This window comes from Cavia porcellus, unplaced genomic scaffold (genome assembly GCF_034190915.1).
Source record: "Cavia porcellus strain 051 isolate PalLab524CR breed Dunkin Hartley unplaced genomic scaffold, mCavPor4.1 scaffold_13, whole genome shotgun sequence".
NCBI classification, from domain to species: Eukaryota; Metazoa; Chordata; class Mammalia; order Rodentia; family Caviidae; genus Cavia; species Cavia porcellus.
Window position 1 is genome coordinate 59,313,425 of NW_026947496.1, and position 26,136 is coordinate 59,339,560.

Consider the following 26,136-nt stretch of genomic DNA (forward strand, 5'->3'; position numbering starts at 1 on the left):
TGCATACTTTGATCTCTGTCTCTGAGGCACAAATCATAGCCATGTATTTCCATCTTAAGACCCAGATAGTATTCAAACATGGTCCAGTATAAATGATTTCTTGTAATTCTGTCCTTTGGGCAGCATACTCAGAGAGTTTGTCCATTATAATTGTATTTAGAATACTGTATGTTTGCCATTGAGTGAAGGAAATATCTTTGACACTTCCATCTGTATGTAATAAAGCCTCCTTCTGACCATGTGCCACATTACTCCACACACAGTACTAATTGCTCTCATCAATTTTACAATTTACCTGTTTATTTAACAATTTAACTATTATACTAGCCATTAGAAAGGTTTAGTGGAAGGCATATTTCCTTCTTAATTCATATAATTATTAATTTTTAAATATTCTGTGACAGAACCTTAGCATAATTGCATTCTTTGCATAAAAAGCTCTGATTTTTTTCAAGTGTAAAGTTAAAAGTTTCTCTTATTCTCACCTATCACACTCGATATTCAAACATAGGATTTTAAAATAAAAATTAATTTTGAAGAGTCAATGTTTAAGTGATAAAAGAAGTTGATGGCTAATAAAGAGAAAATTATTTTTAGTTTGCTTATTGATAAAAATAATAATTAATAGACTGCCTCAGTAACTTGTTTACAGCACAACTGTATAATTAGGCACTAAATCAGCAGTGTCACTGCCATCATCTGAATGGAACATCATTTTGCCAATTAGTAGATGATGCATAATAATGTCAAATACATGATGTTACTCAATTTTTAATTAATTTTGGAGCCAGGGTGCTCATGTATCAAACACAACTATGTCCTCTGATGAATTTGGATGTGGGTAAACATAATTTATGTTCATTAAAAATGCGAGACTCTCTCACTGTGTGCCTGGGTGAGATTTTAAAAGGTGAAATCCAGAAATGAAATTCTTCTTGATGAAGGTGTCCTTTGATAATGTCCATCCCACATCTCTCTTGGTTGCTTTTAGTTCCTGCCGTGGCACCGGTAAACATCAACGGAGGAGGAGGAGGTCGATATGAGCTCGTCATTACATGGGAGGTAACTTTCTGTCCAAATGAGTTATTTTGAAGGAAAAAAGATTTAGCTGACCAGAAGGAATGCTGAAAAACAAGAAGATTTATTTGATCACTACTGAGAATTTATAAAAGTACACAGTATAAAAACACACCGTTCTGATGATGAATTATTCAAAGTATTATTAGAACATGCTCATTTCTACCAAAGTAAGCACATGACTAACTCAGCACAATTTTCCCCGAAATACAAGGAAAACAACTGCAATATTTATTTGGAACATCAGTTGTAGAATTTTCATTATGACTGGATGAGTTCCGTCCTGTTTTATTTATCAGTTGTGGACCTGTATTATTGAGAATGAGGTGGACTCCTAAGGTACAGGCAAAACCAGCAGTTGTTTTCATATAGTTCTTCATGTCCTGTCTGGATATCCTGCATCTGGATGAGAGTTGAGGCATATGGAGTCACTATTCTGGTCATCAGGTGTAATATTAACAGATAGGATCATCTTTTTTTTAATGATTCCAAATTTTAATCTTACGTGTTATAAGAACTTTTGGACACTGAAACACTTTAAAGCTTTTCATGTCCAGTAGCTCAAGCCTGCCTTAACCTAGGATGCTGTAGCATGAAAAAGAATTCACAGCCAGGTCTTTACCTTTTCTCCCTTTCTTTTCTTTCATTTTTCCTTCCTAGTTCATTGTGCTGCCCTTGCATCCTCCAGAGTTGTGGAGGGCTGGCTTTGGAAAGAAAGGAAAAGGATACAAAAAGGGGCTTGTTGGTGATACATTTGTAAATGTGGTTTCAGTGTACAGCTAGCATAACAAATAAGCAGAGACTAGCATTTTGTAAGTTAGTGAGGTGTTTGTCTGGTTTGGAAGGGTATTCCTCTAAAGATCTTTTACTAAAGAACTGCAGTTTTAATTCCTTGATATAGATCAGCTAACTGTTGAAGAATTATCTCAATTTCTAGATTTTGGTGTTTGGTTTTCAGATTTTTTCTCCTCTAGGTAGTTTTGGCGATAGAATTCCTTTCAAGGGTACTCATGGATGGACCTCCTTTGAAAGTTGTACATTTGCTCTTAGCAAACAGGCATCTTTGCTCTGTGTTTGGTAGAAGGCCAGTAATATGCCCCCTTCTCTTCTGTCTTCAGTTTGTCACCAAAGCATATGCAGATCTTTCTGTACAGAAGAAGTTTCTCAGACACTGTCAGTTAAAATTTTCTAAATTATGAATTCCAGAAAATAAAGACCACATGATTCCTTCTGAAGCCTTGTTTGCATAGCTAGTTGACAGAAAAAGTATCTCTTATTCTTTCCCTTGGTGGAAAAGCCCAGATGGACAATTTTTCTACAATTCTCCTAAGATATTTTAATACATATGTCTCTTAAGTACCAAAGTAAGCCTTTATATAAAATTATTTGGTCTTTAGCATGTCTGGCAAACCAAGACTTTGTTATCAATTTGGGTCCCAACTGAAAGTATAAATATATTGTAATGTAATATAAATATATAAATTATACATTTGAATATATATGTGTACACATACATACATAATTTTATTAATTTTGTGTTTTGTTTTTAAAGTTTTTATTTTTTTAGCAGAACTTTTAGGTTCATAGAACAATTGTGGAAACTTACATAGATGCTTCTCTGAACTCCACATACTCAGAGCCTCCAACTATTGACAATAATCCCATGAGAGTAGTGGGTTTGCCACAATGATGAGCCCATGCTAATGCATCACCATTACCTGGAGTGCATAGTTTGCCTTAAGGCCTGCACATTGTGATAGCTATTCTACAGGTTTGGACAACTGTGCACTGACATGCATCTACCATTGAAATGTCATCCAGAGTATTTTTATCTCCCTAAAAGCTTTTGGTCTGCTTATTCATCAATTTTTCATGAACCCCTGCAATTCTGGAACTCTTTTTAGTATTGGCATAATTTTTTCCTTTTTCAGAATGACATAGGATATAGCTAGAATCATAAACTATGATGACATCAGAGTGCCTTCTTTCACAGTGTATATGCATTCATTTGCATTCAGGTTTTCTTGATGTCATTTTGTGGCTTGATATATCCTTTCTTATTAACTATGAATAATATTGTATTGTCTGAACATAGCATAATTTATTTATTCATTCATCTCTCGAGGAGCTTGTTGGTTGCTTCCATATTTTGACAATTCTGCATAAAACTGACATAGATATCTATGAACTGGTGGTTGTATTCTCAGAGGCTATACTTCATTGGTAAATACCAGAGTATAATTGATTGGTCAAATAGCAAGTATATGTTTAGATTCACAAGAAACAACTAAACACTTTTCTAAAATGCCTGTACCATTTTGCATTCTCACTAGGAATGAATCAAAGTTCCTGTTTCTCTATATCCTTGTCAGATTTCGGTGTTATCAGAGTTATAAATTTTGGTCTTTCTTATAGTTCTATAAATTCTATAATGGTAACATATCCAAAATTTTAAAATTTTAAAATTTTAAATCCTTCATGACAATTTTCATCATATCTGTTTCATTGGACCTTTCAATATTATCACCATAAACAAGATGATCACAAATGCTTTAATCAGTTTTTGAAAGGTCTGACGAGAAGATTGGTTTCTACTGGGGGACAGGCCTAATTTTATTCCCAGGGCATTATGATTGAGGATATAATCGCTTATTATAACTAAGAAACGTGGAGACTGAAGTGTATCTGGTTAGATCCCAGGATGTCGCTAACATCCTACAATGCACAAGACAAACCTAAATCAAGGAATTATGTGGACCAAATGTGTATATGTATGTATATGTGTGTGTGTGTGTGTGTGTGTGTGTGTGTGTGTGTGTGCGCGCGCTATAAATAAGAGATAAATACCTTTAATGGGAATTGACCCTCTTTATGTAAGAGACCAAATACAGAAAATATTTATTATTGTGGACTACATGAATTCTTCCACAATTTTCACTTCATTATCGTAGCTTAATACATTATGTGTTCAAGAAATAGGTGTGATTATATTCTCAAAATCTTTATTTTCAAAATCAGGTTGTGTGCTAGATTGTTTGGAAAACTAGTTTGCCAAGCCCTGGTTCATAATAAAGTTTTAGTTCTTATAAAGTTTATGTTATGCAGGCCTTAATGCAAACTATAGTTCTTATAAACATTGTGAATTATGGCTTTCATCTTTATTAATTTTACCAGATTTCTCTACCATTAGAATTTATAAAATTTTATATCACACTAAAACTTTCTCTACTTTGAAAAAGAAATAAATATTTCTGTCCCTCTTTAAGCAGTTAAGTAGATTTCTTTTTCAATGGTCTTTTTGTAGGAAAAAGGTAAAACCTAAATAAGTCACTTTTGTTCCCCCCATAAGATGAATATGTTGTAATCATTTCTCTCTTGAGGGACCACTCCGTGAAACACTAATGTACTTGAGTAACAAGAAACAGAAGTCCTTTATACATCAAATGAACTAAGTACAGTGATTGTATCTGAGATCAAAGAAGCATCATAAACAAATCAAATGCTCTAGCAAGTTAAAATTGTTTTCAGCTCTGAAAACTCTTTTAAGTCTCTTCCATATAATTCAAAATGAGTTCTTTAATTATGTGTTTTCCTGTAAAAATGAATAGAAGCACTAATAAAAGGAAGCACTGTCTTTCCTGGGTTTCAGGAAAAAATTAGTATTTTTCTTCTTCTCACTTTCTGCATTTATTAGTGTTCCACATGATAAGAAACGGACCAACTCAGATCATGTCCGTTAACGCAGATTTATCTTAAACTTACACGGAAAGTAATGAGGATTCTAATAAGTCCCTGGAACCATACAGGTAGATGCAATGATGAACCGAAACAGTGTTCATAGTGTCGCGCACACAGGGGCTCTATGGATTGTGGGATATTCTTGGCATCCTCACCAGCATTAATGGTCCCTCATGCTTCTGACTTAGTACTTCCCATTTCTTTTACATTCAATTTTGTGCCTGGCTACTTAGGTAAATTGCGTCTCCTTTCTCTTATCTTAGAGCTTCTGTTTCTTCTATTTTCTGCTTCCTCAGTATCCTTACTGTGCATATTTTCTACTTATCACTGTCTCTGTGCTTACTTGTTATTTCCACTTTCTTGTCCTATTTCAGATTCAAACCCTGTAAATAAAAGAAACTGATTTGATTTGTTATTTATCACAGAATATAAGAACGATCAGCACCAGAATGCCATAGGTGCTGACCCAGATGGAGCCATTGATTCTGGGTCCTTTACCTAGGTAACCAAGTGTTGCCCAAATGTCAGGATAATGTGATACAGTAAATGGACTCAAGGGATAAGATATGGTATTACAAACATTAAAGAATGCGAGTAATAATTCCCAGCAGTTATATCTTTATTAGCCTATGAAAGCCTTTAGAATCAAGGCTGGGGATATAGACAAGCAGCACAGCACCTGCCTGGCAAGCACAAGGTTGTCAGCTCAATCCCTGGTACCAAAACAAAACAAAACAAAAAAACCAAAAAACATTTGGAATCCTTATAGATTTTTCCTTTGGAAAAACCAAATAAATCCCATTGGTCATTGGTTTTTAAATTTTAAATACAAGCTTTTGTAGTCAGGTAGAATGTTGGTCCAAACTCAAACACATTTATTTTCCTTTTCTTATTTTAGGTGACTAATTTTCCTATCTCTAGTGTTATGGGAAAACAAGTATATATTTCTGTTTTGAAATTTTATTAGTTTTGAGTTTTAAATGTATTTTATATTTGATCTGAATAGGAATTTGCAGTATAGTTTTTATATCAGGAAAAATGCACACTGTGTTACGACTAATGAAGATATATGCATTTAAAAATGACAAGAGGTATATGGATTTTTTTGTGAGAACACCTGTGTGTGAGAGTATATAGTGTTGCAGAGAAATTATATTATACGCATCTTATAAGATAGTTGTGAAAATAAAATATATCTAGCTTTACAATAGTTGGTAAATTGATTTTTTTTGCTGAGTTAATTCACGCAAAATTATATTTTACCTTATAAAATGTTGTGATCTTCTAACCCATGATATTATTATAATTTATGAAAGAGTATAAATATGTAAAACCTCTTCTTTGTTTCTGTTTGAAAGCTTAAATTACTTATCTGAGTACCATTCATTGGAATTATTTTCCTAATCAGCATTCCAAACACAAGAACTTTTTGGTACTTCATTAAACAGGATAAATATCCATATTTGTCTCTGCAGAAAAAAAAAATGGCAAGTAATCAATAAATATTATAACAGCATAATAAAATATTTTTTTCAAGTATTCAGTGATTGATTTTATTCTGTCTAAGTCAATTCCAGAAGAACTACAGAATGGAGAAGGGTTTGGATATATCATAATGTTCCGGCCTGTTGGCTCTACAACTTGGACAAAGGAAAAAGTAGCACTTGTGGAATCATCAAGGTTTGTTTACAGAAATGAAAGCATCATGTCCCTCTCTCCCTTCGAAGTCAAAGTGGGTGTATATAATAATGAAGGAGAAGGACCCCTGAGCACCATGTCTATTGTCTACTCCGGGGAAGACGGTAAATTGTTTTCAGCTCTGAAATGGCTTTCATGAGATTTTGTGGTGTTTTGCATACTGTTTTCCTTGCACTATTCTGTTAAAGATGGTCATATCATTTTTCCGGGTGGTAGAACCTCAGTTAGCCCCAAGAGGAATGTCTGTCCAGAGTTTTTCTGCTTCTGAGATGGAAGTTTCCTGGAATGCTGTTGCCTGGAATAGGAACACTGGGAGAGTGCTGGGCTACGAGGTAATCCACATTAACTTTACTTTCCCTTATGACTATGCCAGCTCACCATGTAGTTACTTCTGTGCAGCAGTCCTATGCCACTGAGCTAGTTCTTAGACTATAGCAATAATATCTGCATAGGCAGATTTTCATTGCTGTAACAAAACACCTGAGCAAATACTGAAAAATATTTATTGTGAGTCACAGTTTAGAAAGTTTCAGTCAGTTGTTGGTTGATCCCTTGTTGACTGACTCCCCAGGCACTGAGGAATCAGTACTATACATCATGGTGGGAACAAGTGAACTGAATTTGCTCAGCTCATGGCAGGCAGGAAGAGAGAGACTGGAAGGAGTCAGTCCCAGTAACTCTTTAAAGGGGATATTCCCACTGACCTAACTTCATCTCACTAAGCCCCAGTTCACAAATTTCCACCATCTCCCAATAGTGTCTTGGGCTGGGGACCCAGCCATCAGTGTGTCTTTGGGGAACATCACAGATCCAAATTATAGCAATATGTAAAACTAACAAGAAGAATGAGAGGAATTAAATCTTTCCAGATAATCATAATCAAGTTAACAAATGACTGTCATTTTTCAAGGCACAGAATTTCAGTTCAGACAAGTAACCTATACAGAACTGTTTCACACTGCACCTATCACTAACAATAATGAATTAAAATTTCTTAAGAGAATAGACATCATTTTAGCTGTTCCTACCACAGTAAGTTATTTTTTAACTCTCAAGCAATTTTCTTTTTTAATTATTCAAGCTATACTCATTGTGCTTCTTGGAGGCAAAGATTTTCTCTTCTATAATCTTGAACCAAAGAAGAATTTCACTGGGAAATCTCCTCTGTGAATCTTAGTATAATTTAAAAAGATAAAACCATCTAAGAAAAGGAAGCTAAATGACAAGAAAAAAAACCCTATATTCTCATTAATCTTCTCCTGTCAGTCTGTATAGAAGGAAGTGGATCACATTTGGAAGTTTTCTTACAAAATTAAGAGATGAGGATGTGTAAAGGAAAATTCATTGATCACTCATTGTTCTTCAACTTGAAAATTCAATGATTCATAAAAATGGATGGGTATGGCTTACTGTCTTTTGAAGTTAGAATAAAAGTTTTATTCTAAACATCTTTAATCTTTCCTTGTATTTCTTTTTGATGAATCTTCTGATAAACAATAAATTTGAACTCAGACTTGTCATTCTATGCCTAAAATGCCATAGTTCTCAACTGAATGCTGTTTATTCTGAAAGATTATCTCCCATCTTTTCCTCTTAACTCTTCTCTGATCAATGTCTTTCTTCAAATTTTTACAGCAATTTTTCCTGCATCATTTTTTTGTGCAGCATTCTACATTTTCTTTTCACATTTATGTGTTAACCTTAAAACTATATTGTAAAGCATTTAAAATCAGGTAGTAAATTTTACTCTTTTGCTTTTTTTAGTATGTCTAAAACAATGCTAATATATGCTAAAGGATTAGAATAAGTGGAACTATTATTTAAATTGTGAGCCAAAGAGCTGTAAAGGAAATTATAATAGCAAAAATTATTATTACAGTCTGTAATTAATGGTATGAGATTTATTTTGTTTTGACTTATTATATATACTGTGTTAAAACTTGTAACTTAAGAGCACTAAAATTATTTTGGTAATTTAAAAAGCCTAGATTTTCTAATTTTCACTGAGAATGTATAATTTGCATACAATATTTTTATTCCCTCCTTATAAATATTAGATACTGTTTATTTTGTGGGCATGACATATGCATTATTTATTCTTATTTTTCAATTGTCAGGTATTATACTGGACAGATGACTCCAAGGAATCCACAGTTGGTAAAATTAGAGTCAGTGGAAATGTTACAACCAAAAACATCACAGGACTGAAAGCTAATACAATTTATTTTGCTTCTGTGAGAGCTTACAACACTGCTGGGACAGGGCCCTCAAGCCTGCCAGTCAATGTCACCACCAAAAAGTCTCGTAAGTATTCAACATACTGCAAGAGACAAGAGTCATCTATGACTAGAAACAAGATTATTATACTTGCCATTATTTTGGTTTATCCCTAAACTATAAATAATCATTGAAATCATTAGATGCCAGCTACAATAAACTTTCCAAAAATCCAAAACAGGAAGTGTTCTGAGTATTCAGGTGAAAGAAGAACATAATGTTTAAAGACAATGGCTCTGGTGTCCTGCCCTAGAATGAGTTAAAAAAAAAAACTGACCTCCCCATCCTAGGAACACTGGTTAGCTGATTACTTAATGTTATGGTTTGTATTTGGATGTCCCCCCAAAACCACCTGTGGTCATGCAGGAGTGGGCTGTTAAAAGCATCTAAATTTAGAGCCTGTGATTAGTTCAGGTCTAGTGCTGGAGTTGGAGGTATGAGTGTTACCCCTACCCTAGGATGGGTAGCCTGAATACAGGATAAAGTGTGGAAAGAGGCTTGTTTACCTCTCCTCTTCCTGCTTTTGGTATCTTACACCATCATGAATGATTGCCATCCTGCCTTGGCGCCAGCAGATTATGGACTAAAACCTTTACAAACTGTGAGATAAAATAAACCTTTCCCCTTGTAGGTTATTTGGAAGTCCTTATATCTAAGGATGAACTTTTCTGCTCCTTCTTATCTCCCTTGCTAATTATCAGGTGTCTATTACATCTTCAGGATCCACTAAATAAAAGATGGTCATTGACTCTTTTTTCTGAGATGTATAATATTTTACTGTCTTAATTCTTTTATACCCTATATTTACTTTTTTGTTGCTGAGACAAAATACTTGACAATGATAATTTAAAAGAGTGAAGGTTTATTTCACCTTACAGTTTGTAGAGATTTTTAGCCCATTGTCCATCATAGAGCAAGCAAAAGGCAGTAAGCAACAAGCCTCCATTTCTCTTTTATCCCATCTAGATTATAAATGTTTTGTGTGATGCCACTCAAATCCATGAGTGGGGCTTCCATCATTCATTCACACCCAGATCTGTGATAAACTGATTTAGTCATCACATACCCTTAATCCAAGTATTACATACCCTAATCCAGGATAACATACCCATAATCCAACCTCATCCTAAAAGCCTGAACCCTGAGTGCCTTAGTCTTTTAGGAAACATCCAGATACAAGCCATAACACCATGTGTTGCACAATTTAGATAATGTTGTCATTGTGGTTACCTTTGGCCTCTGAGTCTTATATTGTACACATAATGTAAAATGTGAGGCATAATGATAAACTGGTAAAGGTTATGTATATGTTTTAGTACCTGCAAAATGTTCTTTTATGTAATTGCTTAATGTTTACATATCATTATATATTACTACTATATAATTATTATATTAATATAAATATAAACTATGCATATATTACCAGGCAGTGGATCTGATGATTAAGATGGTTACTAAGTGACTAGTTGATAGTTAGCATACATAGCATAGATATAGTGGACAAAAAAGTGATCTATATTTTAGATGGGCCACAGCAGCAGAGCAGGAGATTGTATCATAATACTCACCACAGCATCCAACTTAAAACTTATGAATTGTTTAGTTTTGGGGCTTTCCATCTAGTATTTTTAGATTATGGCTGAACATGAATTAACTAAAACCATGTGAAATAAAAATATGGTAAAATATGGATAATGAAACTTGAGAAAGCCTAAGACATAACCCACAGCCACTAATAAAGAGGAAAAACCTACATTGCCTAATAAACAATGTACTCTTATTACTATTTTTCCCTAATTAAGAATATGCGACTGGGAAGAGCTTGGTAAATTTTTTTTCATGCATATACTCATCATGACTGAAAATAATTTAAAGATCCACTCAGTTAATATGGCCCTGGTTAAATAAATAATGCAGTATATCCAGCCCATCAGAGAAGTGTGCAGAGACTCATGTACCAATTCTGGGTGTATCACTGACTGCTGACATGAAACAGAGCAAGATGTTCCATTTTTATGCTTTAATTTTTTTATCTGTTACATGGAAATTCTCTCTGCACTCACTCTCTTCCTAAATTATCCATGAAATAAAAACGAGGTGCTGAACATGAGAGGACCCTGGCAAAAGTGCAGCAGAACTTCTGTGAGAGAAAGAAATGTGCAAAAGTCTTTCCAGGTGGTGACAATTGCGGACTAAAAATTCTTGAACTAGCTGTTTCAGTCCACCAAGCTTGAGACAAGCTGGCCTCTAAATCACTCTCAAAAATGAATTAGTTAAGATGTAGCTCTATTCCTCTTCCTGTTTTATTCCATGTGGACTGAATCAGTGAAGTCGTTACTAGATACATACATATATATATATATATATATATATATATTTTTTTTTTTTTTTTTTTTCTGTGTTCCCTTGAAGAATTGTGTAGGGCTTTTTCAACTAAACTGCAATCTCAAATCAATCAGTTTTAAGATTTCCCAGACATTTAGTTCTAGGTGATTGAGAGATGCCAAAGTCACAGTAACTCGGTGTAATTCAGTTTCTATCTCTGAACAAACCAAGTTTGATTAGAAATATATAGCAATGATATTTTTTAAACCCACAGATTTGTTTAGTGATAAACTGACAGACACTTTAGCACAGTTATTCAGTTAAGACTCAGGTCAAGTTTTATTACACATCATCTTATTGACCAGCCTAAGATAGATTAAGACCTGAATAGTTTACTTTTGGAATATATATATCCTTAACAAGTTCTCTGTTGCCTCACTTTGCTAGCTTGATTGCACATGTAACGTAAAACAAATGAGAATTAGTTTGTGTAACCCATTTCATGCCTTTAAACAGAAAACTGTTTTTGACTTCAAGTCTGGTTAGTTGGCCTACTTGGTCCTACAAATAGGGTTGACCAAAATCTGAAATTCAGATTAAATGCTAAAAAGGTTATTGGTGATTTTTGTAACAGTTAACACTTTCATTAATCATCTCTTTATTAAATCAAACAAAACAAAAACCCTTGTGTTTTCTAATATTTTCCATGTAAATTTATTTTCAACCTTTTTTAAATTTGGCTTTCATCAGCCTTTAAGCTTGAGTGTCATTCATAAAATAAACAACAAGCACTCATGAGTCATTAGGTTTTACAAATTTCTGTCCCATTGTTTTCAAATGCCACTTGAACGTATAATTTTATTCTTTGATATTCCATGTCACAGACATGGTGAAAATAGGATAGTAAGATTTCCTGCTGCTGTTTTAAAAAAAATGTCACAAGGAGTATTTTAAAATCTGCAAACTTACTATCATGCAGGTCCAGGGTTCAGATGTCAGCAACAGGTCCATGAGGTGGGAGTCAGGACTAGCACAAGCTGCCCTATCTGAGAAGGCGTGGAGAAGAATGTGTTCCCTTGAATTTTCTGGCTTATAGAAAGCACCAATTTCCCATCACTTCCAACTTTCTCCATTTGCGATACCAGCAATGTGTGGAATCGTTTAATCGCTGTTTAACTTCAGCTCTGCTTCTGTGAGCTCAGCTCATCTAGCTCTAACTCTTTTGCTCGCTTTACCCACTCTTAAGTACACTAGTGTCTGCACCAGACACACTGGAGTAACACAGAATTATTTCTCCAGCTCAGGATCCATAATGTAACTGCATTTGTAAACTCTTTTCCACAAAATAATATAGTGCCAGAGTATCAAGATTAGGACGTGTTTGAGTCCGATATACGTATGTATATACATATATGTGTATATATATATATATTCTGCCCACTATATATATATTTACAAATATATAACTATATATAGTTATATAGTTAAATATTTTTAAATTTGGGGGCACCCTACCGTTCCCCCAAATTTTTTTGGTATTCTGGATTCTAAATGAGGGACACATATGTTCAGAAATTTTTGTTGTGGAAGCTTTTATACTGATACATATAAACATTAAATCTACTTATCCATGACCTCTATAATAGTTTATAACCTTTATCTCTGCCCGGCCAGTCTCTTTCCATGTAGACTCTCAAATCTTTGGTCAAACCTCAAACTTCTCTGGGATTTTTCCTCCTAAAATGCAACCATGGCCTCTTTCGTTCCCAAATGTTTATTGTTTTATCTATCTGAGAAAGAAGGCTTAAAAGGATGTTCCAGGTCTCTCACAATCTGTTTTAAACTTCTTTTCTATCCCATTTCTCATCTAACTCTGGCATTACTAGACTCACTGACATTTTAAAATTTAACATTTGCTTCATATATTTTATCAGTTTTAGTGTCCCTCATTTGTCTATTATAGTCAGATGTCCTTTCTATTGCTCTATCACTTTCCTAGTGCCCTCTTGTATGTACTTACATTTTGAAGAAAAGTTTCCATATTTTTTGGCTTATTGTTAACAGCATAGGAATGAGTTATACTGAGACTTTAGAGTGAGTGAAGTGTGAGTCCTACCTAGCTCAGACATACAGCACTTGTCTTTTAAGTCTAATTATTAGATTATTATGAATATTTTCTCTTCTGAACAGCGAAGACAATGATATCATTTCTAGACTTTGCTTAGATAACTAAAACATATAACATACCCTAAGGTGACCCAGTAACTGCCAATCAGTGAATGATCCATGTATACTAACATGTATTATACTTCTCTAGAGGTGATTTCACATTTTTCCATTTTGTAAAGTATGAAAACAGGGCAGCTGGGGATTTAGTTCAACAGCACAAACGCCTGCCTGGCCAGGACAAGAATATGAGTTTGATCCTCAGTACAAAACAAAACAAAACAAAACCAAAAACAAAGCAAAACAATAACAACAACAACAAAAAAAAAACAGAGCAATTTTACTTTATTTCTCTTTATAAATTTGTTGCAGAAATTTCTTCAATGATCATTGAAGTACATGTAAAAATAAGAAATGGCTTCAGCAAAATGCTGAACATAGTCCTGATTCTAAAAGCTATCCTTGCATTTAACACTGATTTTCCATGTCCCTAAGATGACATCGATTTCCCCTGAACTGTATTGACAGCCAAAAATTCTACATCCATCATGTACTCAAACTGTCATCTCTAGATATTCAAAATCTAATGTTTGATCTTTCATTTTAAAGTTGGAAAAAACAGAGCATATGTTTACCAAAATCTCTGCCTATTTTGATTGGGTAATTAAAAGATAACTGAGAATTATCTCAGGTATTTTTTTTTAAAATGGCAATTCAACCTTTCACTCAAGAAGTAATACTCTTCACTACACAGGCGTAAGAGCTGAGATCCTTACTTTCAGAAAATTTCTCTTTTAGTGAAAAAAATCTAAAACAAAGACAAAGAAATGAAATAACTATAGATTATGAAAAAATATTGTAACAAGAGTAACAGCTGAGATATATATAAGGAGGAGTGTCTGTGTATTTGGATGTGACCTAAAAGATCTAAAGAGTTAGAAGAAAAAAGGACTTCCATCTATTGCTAAGGAAGCAGTAGATGCAAAGATTTTTAAAAGAGTTATTATTGTGACTATTGATGATGATGATTGATGATTATTTTTATGCATCAATGATATAATTGTTAAGTGCTATAGCTTAGTGAAAATGATGCACTGCAAAATATAACAGAGAGACACTGAAATATCTATACAGGAATCACCTACATGAAATTTAGATTCATAATGAAAGAAACAAAAATATTTACTTCATTTGAGAAAGAAAAAGAAAAAAGAAAACAAAATCCTGCTTATGTAGATAGACATATTCAGACACAATGACAGTAAATGTTTGCAAATTTTTGCTCACTTTGGCCCCTGATGTTAACTGACTAACACTTTGTACTGGATTCTTTCTTGCTGTAAATATGCAATCAATCCATATTTAGACATAAAGGAAACATTAAGCTTTTATTCCATCTTGCAGTTATGTTCTTTCTCTCTTGCCCAAATGTCAACCCCATGCTGCTATTCAGAAGTGTAACATAAGAAGGTGTTTTAGAATTGAGTTCACAGTGTGAACTACAGTTGAATATAAATGTCATCTACAGAAAAATTGATTACAGGGAAACCATTAGAAGAGTGGAGGGCTACTTTAATTTTTCTCTGTCATTTGATTAATAGAAAACAACTTAGTCTTTGGAAATTGCCTACAAAGATTTTAGAAAATAGAAAAGCTGTTTGTTAAGTTTACCATTGATAAACTTGGTACAAACATCATGACATGTGTTTATTATCCACGTAGAAATTTTAATTTTGTCATAGACATTTGCAAACTACTTTAAGCAGTCATATAAAGCCAGACTTGTTTATAATCATCACATTAAAGTAATATCCTTCCAGAGCAGTTTAAAGAAGTGCTTTGTATTTGTTTGTTTTGTTTTGATGGTTAGCAATATGACAATGGTAATGCAGAAATATAAGAAAGGTTATAGACTATAAGAATTTCCCAGCTAATTAGCTAAGACTCATTTCATCCTCTTTTGAAAAACATAAAATATGGAAGTAAGAGCAACATTATTAAAAGACAATCTTAAATACAGTGCTAATTATATTTAGTAAGTAAATCATTTTCAAACCTTGGAATTACGTTAGTAGTAACACAGAGTTTCAATACAATTCAAAAATTGATTTTGTCACAACACCATAGTGGAGAACTACTCCGCTTAAGTACAGAGAATTAACATTCTTTGAGCTTTTGAAGATGTACCACTAACAAAGTGGAAGACTGTTTCATATTTTTTCACATAAGAGAATACTCCTAGAAATTAGAAGTTATTAGTATCATTTGACAAATAAAATTGAGGCCCTTTGAAAGGATTTGATACAAACTCATTTCTCTTTGTAATCAAAAGTAGATTCTTTCTGTACCCTCACCCATAGCAAGTGAAATAAAACATTCTAAGTAATTCATATAACTGGCCGTTTATAGCAATGTACTACTTCCTGGTAGAAACCTTCTCATTTTATGCTCATTGGATTAAATGGCTCTACTTTGATGGAAGAACAAATGACAAAGCCACAGACTGCTCATCTACATATCTGATAAAAGTCAGTTCTCCAAGGCCTTGCCTGTTGCTTCTCCATTGTGAAAATGGTACTTTTTCTCTAAAACAGACAGAGCAATAGATGAAATTTTAGAATCCATCTCTTCTAATGACACTGAAGAATTGAGTTTTTTTTAATTTTCTCTCCATTGATTGTATGATAAAATTAATGCTAGTGTTTATAGGATAGATATAAAAAAGAAATGTGTCCAAAGAGTACACTAGCTATTAAATCTGTGATAGGTTGTAAGATTTTTTAATATTACTTTTTATAGCTCAGCAAAGATTCTAAAAAGACCCTTTGATATAAATTAAAGTAGGATAGTTATAAAATCATCATTCTTATCACAATCAAGTGACAGTATTGTTCAGAAATAAAAGTATTAATTAATAAAGCTGTCATGGTTTATTTCACTGGCCCCCAAGCCTCATGAATTATAAGACATTAAACAGAATTTGTGTCAAAATTCCAAAGAAATAATTTTCATTTCCATCTGTCCTATAATGAGTTAAATATTATGCTTTACAAATTCAAAAAAGATATCAAAAGCATCTTCCTGGGAAATTTTATCTTTGCTTCTGCTTTCAAATTAATTATTCTAATTATCCTCTATCTTTTTTTAAATCTCAAAAATAATTATGTGGACTCAAATCATTAAGAAAGCAGCATGTTTTCATGGCGAACTACAAGCTAGAGATTGGAAACAAAAAGACCAATAGTCTAATTTAATTCAGCCATTTATTATCTGTATACTTTTGTATAATTGACTTATCAATCTAGTATCTAGGTTTCTTATGTACAAATTTATCTAGCTGGACAGAATCCACTATTTAGTGGGCTGTTTGTAAATCCTTCCTCCTTTCCTTCCTTCCCAATATCTTTCTCATAAAAATATTAGTTTTAAGAAACCTATATCAACTATATATATATATATATATATATATATATATATATATATATGTGTGTGTGTGTGTGTGTGTGTGTGTGTGTGTGTGTGTATGTGTGTGTATGTATATATTATATGAATGATCAACCCATATGTGAGTTTTTAGGGTCCCAACAGATGTATTTATATTAGATAACATATATCAATCTTAAGTTTCCAGCCACAGTTGATTGCAATAAAATAGACATTTGCCCAAATCAAGTCTTTCTCATGGGAATTCTACCCTGCACTATCTCTGAATAGAGGTTTCAAACTTCATGTTTTGTACATAGTTGTGACTTTTGCACCACAGAATGAGAATGACAAAAAGCTCATGACACGCCTTGAGCATGTACCACATACTGCCTTGAAAAGCAAAGAGGAGGAATGTCTTGTTTATAAGATTTTCTTGTAACTTGAGAATCTGCTGCATTGTCATGAGTTCTAAGAGTTGTCCTATATACTTAGAAATCTGTTACAAATATGTTGCTTAAAATTGAGTTAGTTGTTCTACAGCTGAACAGTATCAACTAGTATGTTAAAAAGTAACATACTACTGTTTTAGAATGAACCACTACACTTATAGACATAAAAGAATTGCAACCTGAGTTTGTTAAACAGGCTCAATAATTGATAGCTAAATGCAACAGTTGACAGTAGGACATCCATATATTAATACAGGATAAAGTAAACAAGCCAGCAGCAATAATATATAAATTAATATAGGATATCCAGGAAACTTATTAATTCATGTCTTTCATGAAAATACTCTCCAAATGACCAGAATTTGAATAAATTTGTTTACTCAGATCAGAATTAATGCATTTCAAATGACACCAAAACATTTAACTCCTTCTATGCTAATTATTGAAGATTTATATTTCTTTTTCACATTGATTTATCAGACAGTAACTATGAGTTAATTTATATTCATTTGAATCTTTGATTGTCTTTTAAAGCTCCAAGCCAACCACCAGCAAACATTGCCTGGAAGCTGTCAAATTCTAAATTATGCTTGAACTGGGAGCATGTAAAAACTATGGAAAATGAGTCTGAGGTTTTGGGATACAAGGTATTTAGCTTACTTTTAAATTGTATCAGTTATGTTACTAAGAAATTAGACATTTCACAACCATGCATAAAGCAAATATGCATATGGAAATACAGAAATATTTTTAAAGAAAATTATTTTAAAATATTGTTGCTTTTAAATTTTTTGAAAGGTTTCATATTATAAAATGTCAAAGTAAGTGTTAGAGTGTAAAATATTTACTTTTTGTTCAAGGGACTTCCCTTGCTATTAAGAGATAATGGTATATTAGGAAGAGATGTAACATATGAGCTATATCAAATAATATATTTCTATGAAGTTTCTAGAATATAGGCTACAGATAATGTGTTGCTTTAACAACATAAAGGAAAAACTAATCACAGAATACCCAGAGCACCTCATGTTTATGAGTGGTAATTGTTATCCTCCACTTTTGGAAGATGCATACATTCAGCCTTTTGAAATGGATCCAACTAACTGATGATTTTACACAGCAAGCACTGGGGATAACAGCCTCTAGATACCTGATTAATAGAGATTAATCTACTGTTATTTCAGAGACATTGGCCAAAAGACAAATCCTTTTCTTTAGAGCAAATTAAAGAAAAGTCATCACCTGGGTACTGTAGTTCCATGTGATGTGTGCAGTTATAATGATATACCAGATCCCATTCCATAACAGTGTTTGAAACTTAGAAAAGCAAAGAAGAGTCCATGTTAACTTGATGCACCTTTTTATCCAGATTCTGTATCGGCAAAACAGGCAGAGTAAAACTCATATTCTGGAAACAAATAACACATCAGCTGAGCTGCTGGTTCCATTTGAAGAAGACTACTTGATTGAAATAAGAACTGTCAGTGATGGTGGAGATGGAAGCAGTAGTGAGGAGATCAGGATTCCAAAAATGTCAAGTAAGTTGAGTCACCATGCTATTGTAAACTTTGAATCTAGTCAGCTGCAGCATGAAATCTGCACTCCAAAACCTCATTAAAATGTTGGGTGAAAAAATAAAATGACTGTCCATTTTCAGTTTTAAGCCAAAGGCAGTAAGCCAAGTTTTCTTTAAATAAACTTTCAAATTTTCATATACTTAGTTATTACAGTTTTATATTTCCCAATTTGAAAATAGAGCAAAAACATCCCATGTATTCTTAGCACATAATTTCAAAATTCACTCTATTGATACAAAACTTATTTTTCCCATAAATGTTCAAACATTTCTTAAAGAAGGAATAGCACGTATGAAGCCTGGGTATGTGCACCTTTCTTTCTGTACACATGCTTCCTGTGTATCATGGCGTTCATGTGGAGCTGAATTACAACCTTCAAATCCTTCTCTGTAAGGATGTATTCTAAGCAGGCCAAAATCAGTCCATCAGAGTTAACACATAATAGCAATTTACTGTTTTTCATTTAGAGGAACTACTTATCTGGCTGAAGCTCTGACTAGGTACAAATCACTAGTCACTCAAAGGTTGACCAATTTGATTCTGCACTTCAGGCGTGCTTTATCAAATTTGAAATTTTTATTTTCAATTTTTATATTTACCACATTCATCCTAGGGCAGACAATAAAAGTACCTCTTAAGATTAAATCTAATATAAATAATTATGATAAGATACATGATTTGAAGAAAAATATGAATATGCATTTTGTTTTGGAGAATTAGTCTAGAAAACTTTATTTTGTCAATATATTTTGATTTATTTGAGTATTATGATTGATTTATTTTTATCAAGATACTTTGATTTTTTATTTTGCAGGTTTGAGTTCCAGAGGAATTCACATTTTAGAACATAGTGTCCATTTCCTGCCAATTGTTGTGACTTTGTACTATTTTGCTATTGAACCACTTATACGATGAATAAAACTACAAATTTATGAAAGTTTTCTGAAAGCAAATCATTCTGTAAATTAACCTTCCAGCCCCTGTCAAGGGCATATTCTTAATACTGACTTGTTTGGAGAGGAAAAAAATGTATATTATTAAGATCCTGTAAATATCCGTGGTACATTAATAAAACAATTTTAAACACTTTTGAATTTTAAACTTCAAATGTGATTACATATGCTCAAAGGTGCCAAATCAATCTGTGGAAGTATTACTATTGTGTCTTTTAAGTAATTTATAGAGAATATGGTATAAGTAAGTTCCCATGATAATACTGATTGATACAAAGTAAGTCTGACTCTAAGTACTTTTTAATATACTCCAGGAAATTTACATCAGTGTTTAAAAATTTTACCCTAAGTCAAAATAAATTTCAGGCGTGCTTTATCAAATTTGAAATTGATTTACAGTTGAGATTTATTTAAAATATCAGCTATTCTAAAGCATGATATGTTTTTACCTCTTATTCAAGTTGGAATGAGAAACATTAAAAATATGTTAATATTCACAATGATTTTCTCAGCTCACTTCTTAGAAGTTTCAGTAATGATGGCAAAACATTTTTGAAAAGCATCCACTTAATACAAACAATTCTGATACATAGTAAAAAAATTGCTCATCATAAAATTTGCTGTTTTAATTATTCCATATTATACTAAGTTAAAGTGGCATGAACAAGTCTCAGGTAATTATTACAAATTGATAAAACTGCATGTGACTATACTTATAAAATAAAGAAATCTGGGAACAGGATTATTTTGACCAGGTTTCCTACATTTTGGTCATAACAATGCTGCATTAACAAAGATTTAGAAAGATATGTGAGTTGACACTTCGGGGTGAACCTATTTATCATCTAGTGTCCTCAATTCTTGGAATTGCACACATTTAGAGAAACCTCAAACTGAATGCCCCTCTATGAAGTCATCCATCTTCATCACAAATGGCCTTGAGGATTCTGCTCCTGATGACAATATTCCACCTTCCAGCCACTCTGGTTGTTGTCCTGGGGAACATAGGAGTAACAAGAGATCATACATTTTTTTCTTAACATGTATGAGTGTTTATGTTCGGAGTATTTGAACTATGCTTATAACCTTCAAATAACACAATCCTCAAAATTGAATGTGTTATTTTCATTTCTAAAATAGTTTACTCTATTAAACTCTTTAAAATGTCCCCACGCAGTCAAGAACAGAATAAAATCTTTCCTTAGTTTCAAACTTGCTCTTCCTTGAAGGGTATATAAAGCACACAGTACAAATTAATGAGTCTGTTCTTGGTGCTGGAAAAATCTTGCTCTGATTTAGGGATAAAAACCTACAACAAATGTTACTAGACACACATGTTAAGCTCCATGGGTTCAACAGTCTTAACCTCATGAAAGACAGACATGTGTCCTCTTCCCCAGATTATAGATTGAGAAATATCCTATAAGATTTATGTTTTGACTGATCCGGTGAATTATGCACATAGGCATTTGTGCACAAGTCCAAAATTAAGTCAGTTTTATCAGTCTTGTATACCTTTTCAGAGAATTCTTTCTGATTCATAGTTCTTGAGTACGAAAAGTCTGTTATTCAACATCTAACATATAATTTATATGTTCATTAGCCCATAGAAAAATTTAAAATATAACTTTTGTATTAATACTAAACAGTTTACTTTGTACTTTTCTATTCCTAAAGAGACGTGAGAGATACGTTTTGACATCCACATTTTGTTAATGTCAGAATTACAGACCATGACATACATACGGTATTTTGCAACATGCATGGGACATAGTAAGTTTTCCATAAACAGAGATACTGACATCTGCTGCTATGAATTAAACCTCTAATAAAATAAATTACTGCATTTCTTTTAAGTGTACAATATAGTATGAAAACAAATTCAGCCTTTTTATATAAGAAGCTACATGGCTTTAAGAAAGAGGCACTGAACAGTGAAACAAATGTTTGTCTGTCAACTCATTTGGGGAAATATTCTGTATCTTGTACTTATTCCTCTGAAATTCAAGAAAGGTTTCCGCCAGGCCATTTATTGACTGATTGGGTTATTACAATAAACTTTTAGAAATATGATAACTCATTTGTATATGTCTTATAGGAAATGGAAAAGATGCGACTGTGCCTGAAATCAACCAAGGAGGAGAAAGGGATGAGGTTTGGTAGAGTTGATACATTTGAAACAATGAATTTGATCTAGAACTATAAAGATATGGGTTGTCCCCATAATGTTGACTTCAGGCACAGTTCTAGTTTCTCATACTTTCGTTCCATACAGTAAACCATCCATTTCAGAGCTTCTTCGACTATTTACTCCAGAGGGTGGCTTGTCAGAGGGCAAGTCTGCTATCTTTGAAAGTGGACAGGTACAAATGATGAGAGATGACCTGGAACGCACATGGATTCTGAATGCTTGACGTACTCATTACCTCCCAGAAGTAAATCCAATACTAAATAATAGCAGCCATATTACATCTTAAGAAACAAACTGCAGTATTCTTTATACACTTACAGTGTTTTAAGCATTTTATTTGCTATAAAACTATGTATTTATTTCAACAGAGTTTTTTTTTCCCCCCTCTGAAATTCTGGAATTTGTTAATTATATCCTTGTTGAACTCAGTACTTGTATTAGTGAGGGTCCCACAAAGAAACAAAACCAATAGCGTATATGTGTGGGGGAGAAGATATTACAAGATATTAATTTATGAGATTGTGCGGGCCAGGAAGGGCAGGTGAGAGATCGCCTATAGTCTAGCTCCAAACCGAGTTCAAGTTAGAACCAGTAATGTTTGCAGTAGAATGATTTCAATACTACCCTCAGTTTTTAAAGTGAAATTTTGAGATTTTGAGTTCTCAGAGAACCTTTAAAGTCCTGGAATTTTATATTAAACTATGTAGCATAATCACTAGTTGTATAAGGAATGTTTTATAATTTTAACAAATCAAACATTTGAAATGCTTTTCTGCTTGTTATCTGTATTGTCACTGAGTGTGTTGTACTTTCTTAACTAGAATTGACATTACTAATATTGAGTATACTTTTTCAAACTACAAAGAATGCTCAGAGATACAAACTCTGCTCCATGGGCCCTGTGGAGGATCTCTGGTATACTGGAGTCTTTATTGAGAGTAAACCTGTCAGAAAGTTTTCCTTATTTGGTCAAGAACAAATAAAAATTCAGATAGTTTGTTAAGATTTTTATAATGAATAATACATGAAATATTTGCAATGTTCTGACATTCCATTTTGTTTTGAAATGTCTATTCTGATAAAGTTGGGAATAAATGACTATTTTATATCTTCTGTTTAAAACTATTTTTACTTGGCAAAAATAAATTATTTTATATTATGTTCTAATATTTTAAATGTTTATCTTCTGATAAAAATCAGAATTTGAAAACCAGTGGTGCTCAGTTTATGTTACTTTGTAATTATGTCTTTCTTGCATTACCATCAAATTAATAGGCTTGAATTTAATGGTATTAACCTAAAGTTTCTGCCTAAGATCTTTCTCCATATCCTTTAACACCAAGTTTCTGAATTCTGTTGAATTACAGTTTATGTTCATTTATTCAACTGTTAACCTAGGAAATGTTTCCTAGAATTTATGGTGAGGAATGCTTAAAATCACAAGAAAAGTAAATTATCAAAATCCTGATGTTTTTATTTTATTAAAATTTGGAGATTATTTATTTTCTACTTATAATTGTTTAAAAATTTTCCCCATGAAATTAGAAAGCAGCTGTTAGACTTTTTTCCTTACCTTATTAGCAAAACGATGTTTGTGACTAGGTAAATGCATTTATCTCATTGTTTTTAAAAGATAAAAAATTTGTATGATTCAAAATAAACCAAAATATCCCTTTTGTTTTTAATGTTTCAGTTCTTAATAAAGGTTAATATGATCCTGGATAGGGAGAATGATATCTAAAACACATATTTGCATTCTTGAATGTTTTATACTGCCAAATGTTGCAATTTGTTTCTCATATGTTTCCTAAAGAAAACAATTTTCTTTTATAAGTCTAGTGGAAATAGTAAGCTAACCTGAACTCCACATTTTGGTGGGTAAATAATAGGTCGTTTCAACAAATAAAATAAGCAAAAATAAAATTATTGGAATATAGAAATTTTTGGGAAAACATCTGAAATGCCAAGTACTTTGCTATTATATATAAACACATTCTTAAAATCTGATTAGAAATGTCTTTGTAAACATTTATTTTCTTCAGAACAAAGCTCTAAAAAGAAGCAAACTCTCCACTCTCTGTATAAGAGTAGGAAGTTTCAATGTAATGAAAGAGAAAAAGAAATCCTGATCTCAAAAGTGCTTCCCTCCATGCCCCCATTAAAGACTAGGAAATGTGTTAGGCTAAAATTTTTGTTGTTTTGTTACATTATTCCAGGAACTAAATGTTCTATCATGCAAGTTCTATTCTTGGGTAGTGTTAATTAATATTTATAAGTCATTTTGAAGATGAAAAGCACTACATAAATTCTAATAATTTTTATTACACTGATTTTTTTTCCCAGAAGTATATTGACTTTTTGCAATGGTGTTTTGAAAAACCCATGCATTAGCAATTGACACACGGTACTATGCCTGGAGAAAAATAGTAATTGGGAAGTTTGAAAGGTAATAATTTTGAGATACTGAAAGTTTAGATGAATTCCTAATAACCAGCATTGACTAAATAATTTTAATTCAACTATGAAGTACCTGCATCTACTCATGATTGACTTTTCAGCTTGTGAAATAAACATCATAAACACAGAACTTGTTCCTTATATCATTTATATATAATATAATATAAAATATATGATTATGTATTATATAATCTCAGGTTCTTCAGCTAGTAACAGTAATTACTTAAGGCAAATTTAGTATTTTTAATTTTAGTAGTTATAAAATCTCCCAAACTAAATTTGAATAGGCTAAACTCAGCATACCATTGCAGACAGCAAAGCATAATTAGGTATAATGCTGGTCTCCTAAAACAGCCCATTTTTGTTATCTGATATACTTAGTCTTGCAAATTCATATGGAGCTATTTTAAATACTAACTCCTTTAGAAGTTTATAAAATAGATTCCGAACTGCAAAGAAATAGCTCAAATTATTTTGAGCAATGTGTGAAATTAATATCTCAAGACAGATTATAGTTGAAGAAAGAGTCTAATTTAAAAAAACTTTAAAACTTATACTATTCTATCATCAAAAGACATGAGAGAAATCAGTAACAGTCTATACTTGTGGTTACCAATTATGTTACTAAATTTGTCTTCCTTAAATTGGTATTCATCAGAAATGTCATGTCTATTATTGTAGCATGTTACTATGTTACATTTAGTTAGATTTTAGTGTATTTTATAATAGCATTTATCACCTTCCCCATTTTTCTAATGAATGAATGTCAGAGAAGGACTGTTTTTATTCCCTCTTAAATAGAGCATGCTCAGAAGAGTGCTGGACTTCTAGCGTTGCTCATAATGTATGTTTTGATGAATAAATGACCAAGAGGAAGTTTGGGTGCATATTGAGTAAATCTCACTGTTAGTCATATAAAAGTGTCAAAGTTCACTTTAAGAATATTATCATTCTGGAAAACTTGTATACTGAAATATTATAACTTAATAGACAGTTGTCATGCTGTCTGTATTTTATTTTTTAAAATTTTTCAATATTTAAACATTTTAAGTGCAATAATTTAATGCAAATATCATGTAATTATATAAGCACTTCATCCTCTAAAGAATTCTTAGACAAAATACTAAGGTCTTGTCTACAGAAACTTGGCCATTAGCGTTGTATAGTCGAATAAGGGAGCAAAATTCAGTGTCAGGAAGGTGTGGGAATCTCTCCAAGGTCTAAATTATAATTATGCTCTCTGAAGTCAAATTAACTAAAGTTTATAAACCTGACCAATAAAATATAACATGTTGAATGCTAAAATATTCAATCCATGCATTCAGCGAGGAGTATGTTTTAGTTGACATATATAAAAGAAAGGTATGATATCTTCTTTTTTAGGTGAAACTTTCTTGTATTATACTGAAAGATTCAGACAGCATTGTTTCCAATTACTCAAAATACCTCATTGATTTAGTGAAAATTTTGGAGAAAAAATAGTTCTTTGGACATAAGGAAGTTGGGAACTTTTAGCCCAAGGCAAATACCAGCTATGACTGTTCGGTGGCATCTGTCCTTTTCTGTATTTGAAATAGTTGTTAGGGTTTACACATCACATTTCATGTAAGTGGAGCTTTCCGTGGATTATGTTGCCTATTGTCTTCATGATGCTCACCTCACGAGCTAGCAGACGTGCCTCCTTTTAAACATGAAACTTTTAGCCTGGCGATTTAACTCAGCAGCATAAACACCTGCCTTGTAAGCATACTATCCTGAGTTCGATCCCTGGTATCGATTAAAAAAAAAAAAAAAAAAAACCA

General features: G+C 32.6%; 1 protein-coding gene across 1 annotated transcript in view; it reads left to right on the forward strand.

Moving 5' to 3' along the window:
- Positions 1–19,821, forward strand: part of Cntn6 (contactin 6) — a 312,209-nt gene extending 292,388 nt beyond the window's left edge. Inside the window, exons 17-23 of the mRNA XM_063260270.1 lie at positions 992–1,062; positions 6,383–6,617; positions 6,730–6,845; positions 8,631–8,817; positions 17,691–17,803; positions 18,526–18,694; positions 19,548–19,821. Of these exons, the coding sequence (XP_063116340.1) occupies positions 992–1,062; positions 6,383–6,617; positions 6,730–6,845; positions 8,631–8,817; positions 17,691–17,803; positions 18,526–18,694; positions 19,548–19,648 (992 nt within the window). The 3' untranslated portion in view covers positions 19,649–19,821. The remainder of the gene's footprint in view (positions 1–991; positions 1,063–6,382; positions 6,618–6,729; positions 6,846–8,630; positions 8,818–17,690; positions 17,804–18,525; positions 18,695–19,547) is intronic.
- Positions 19,822–26,136: the final 6,315 nt, after the last annotated feature.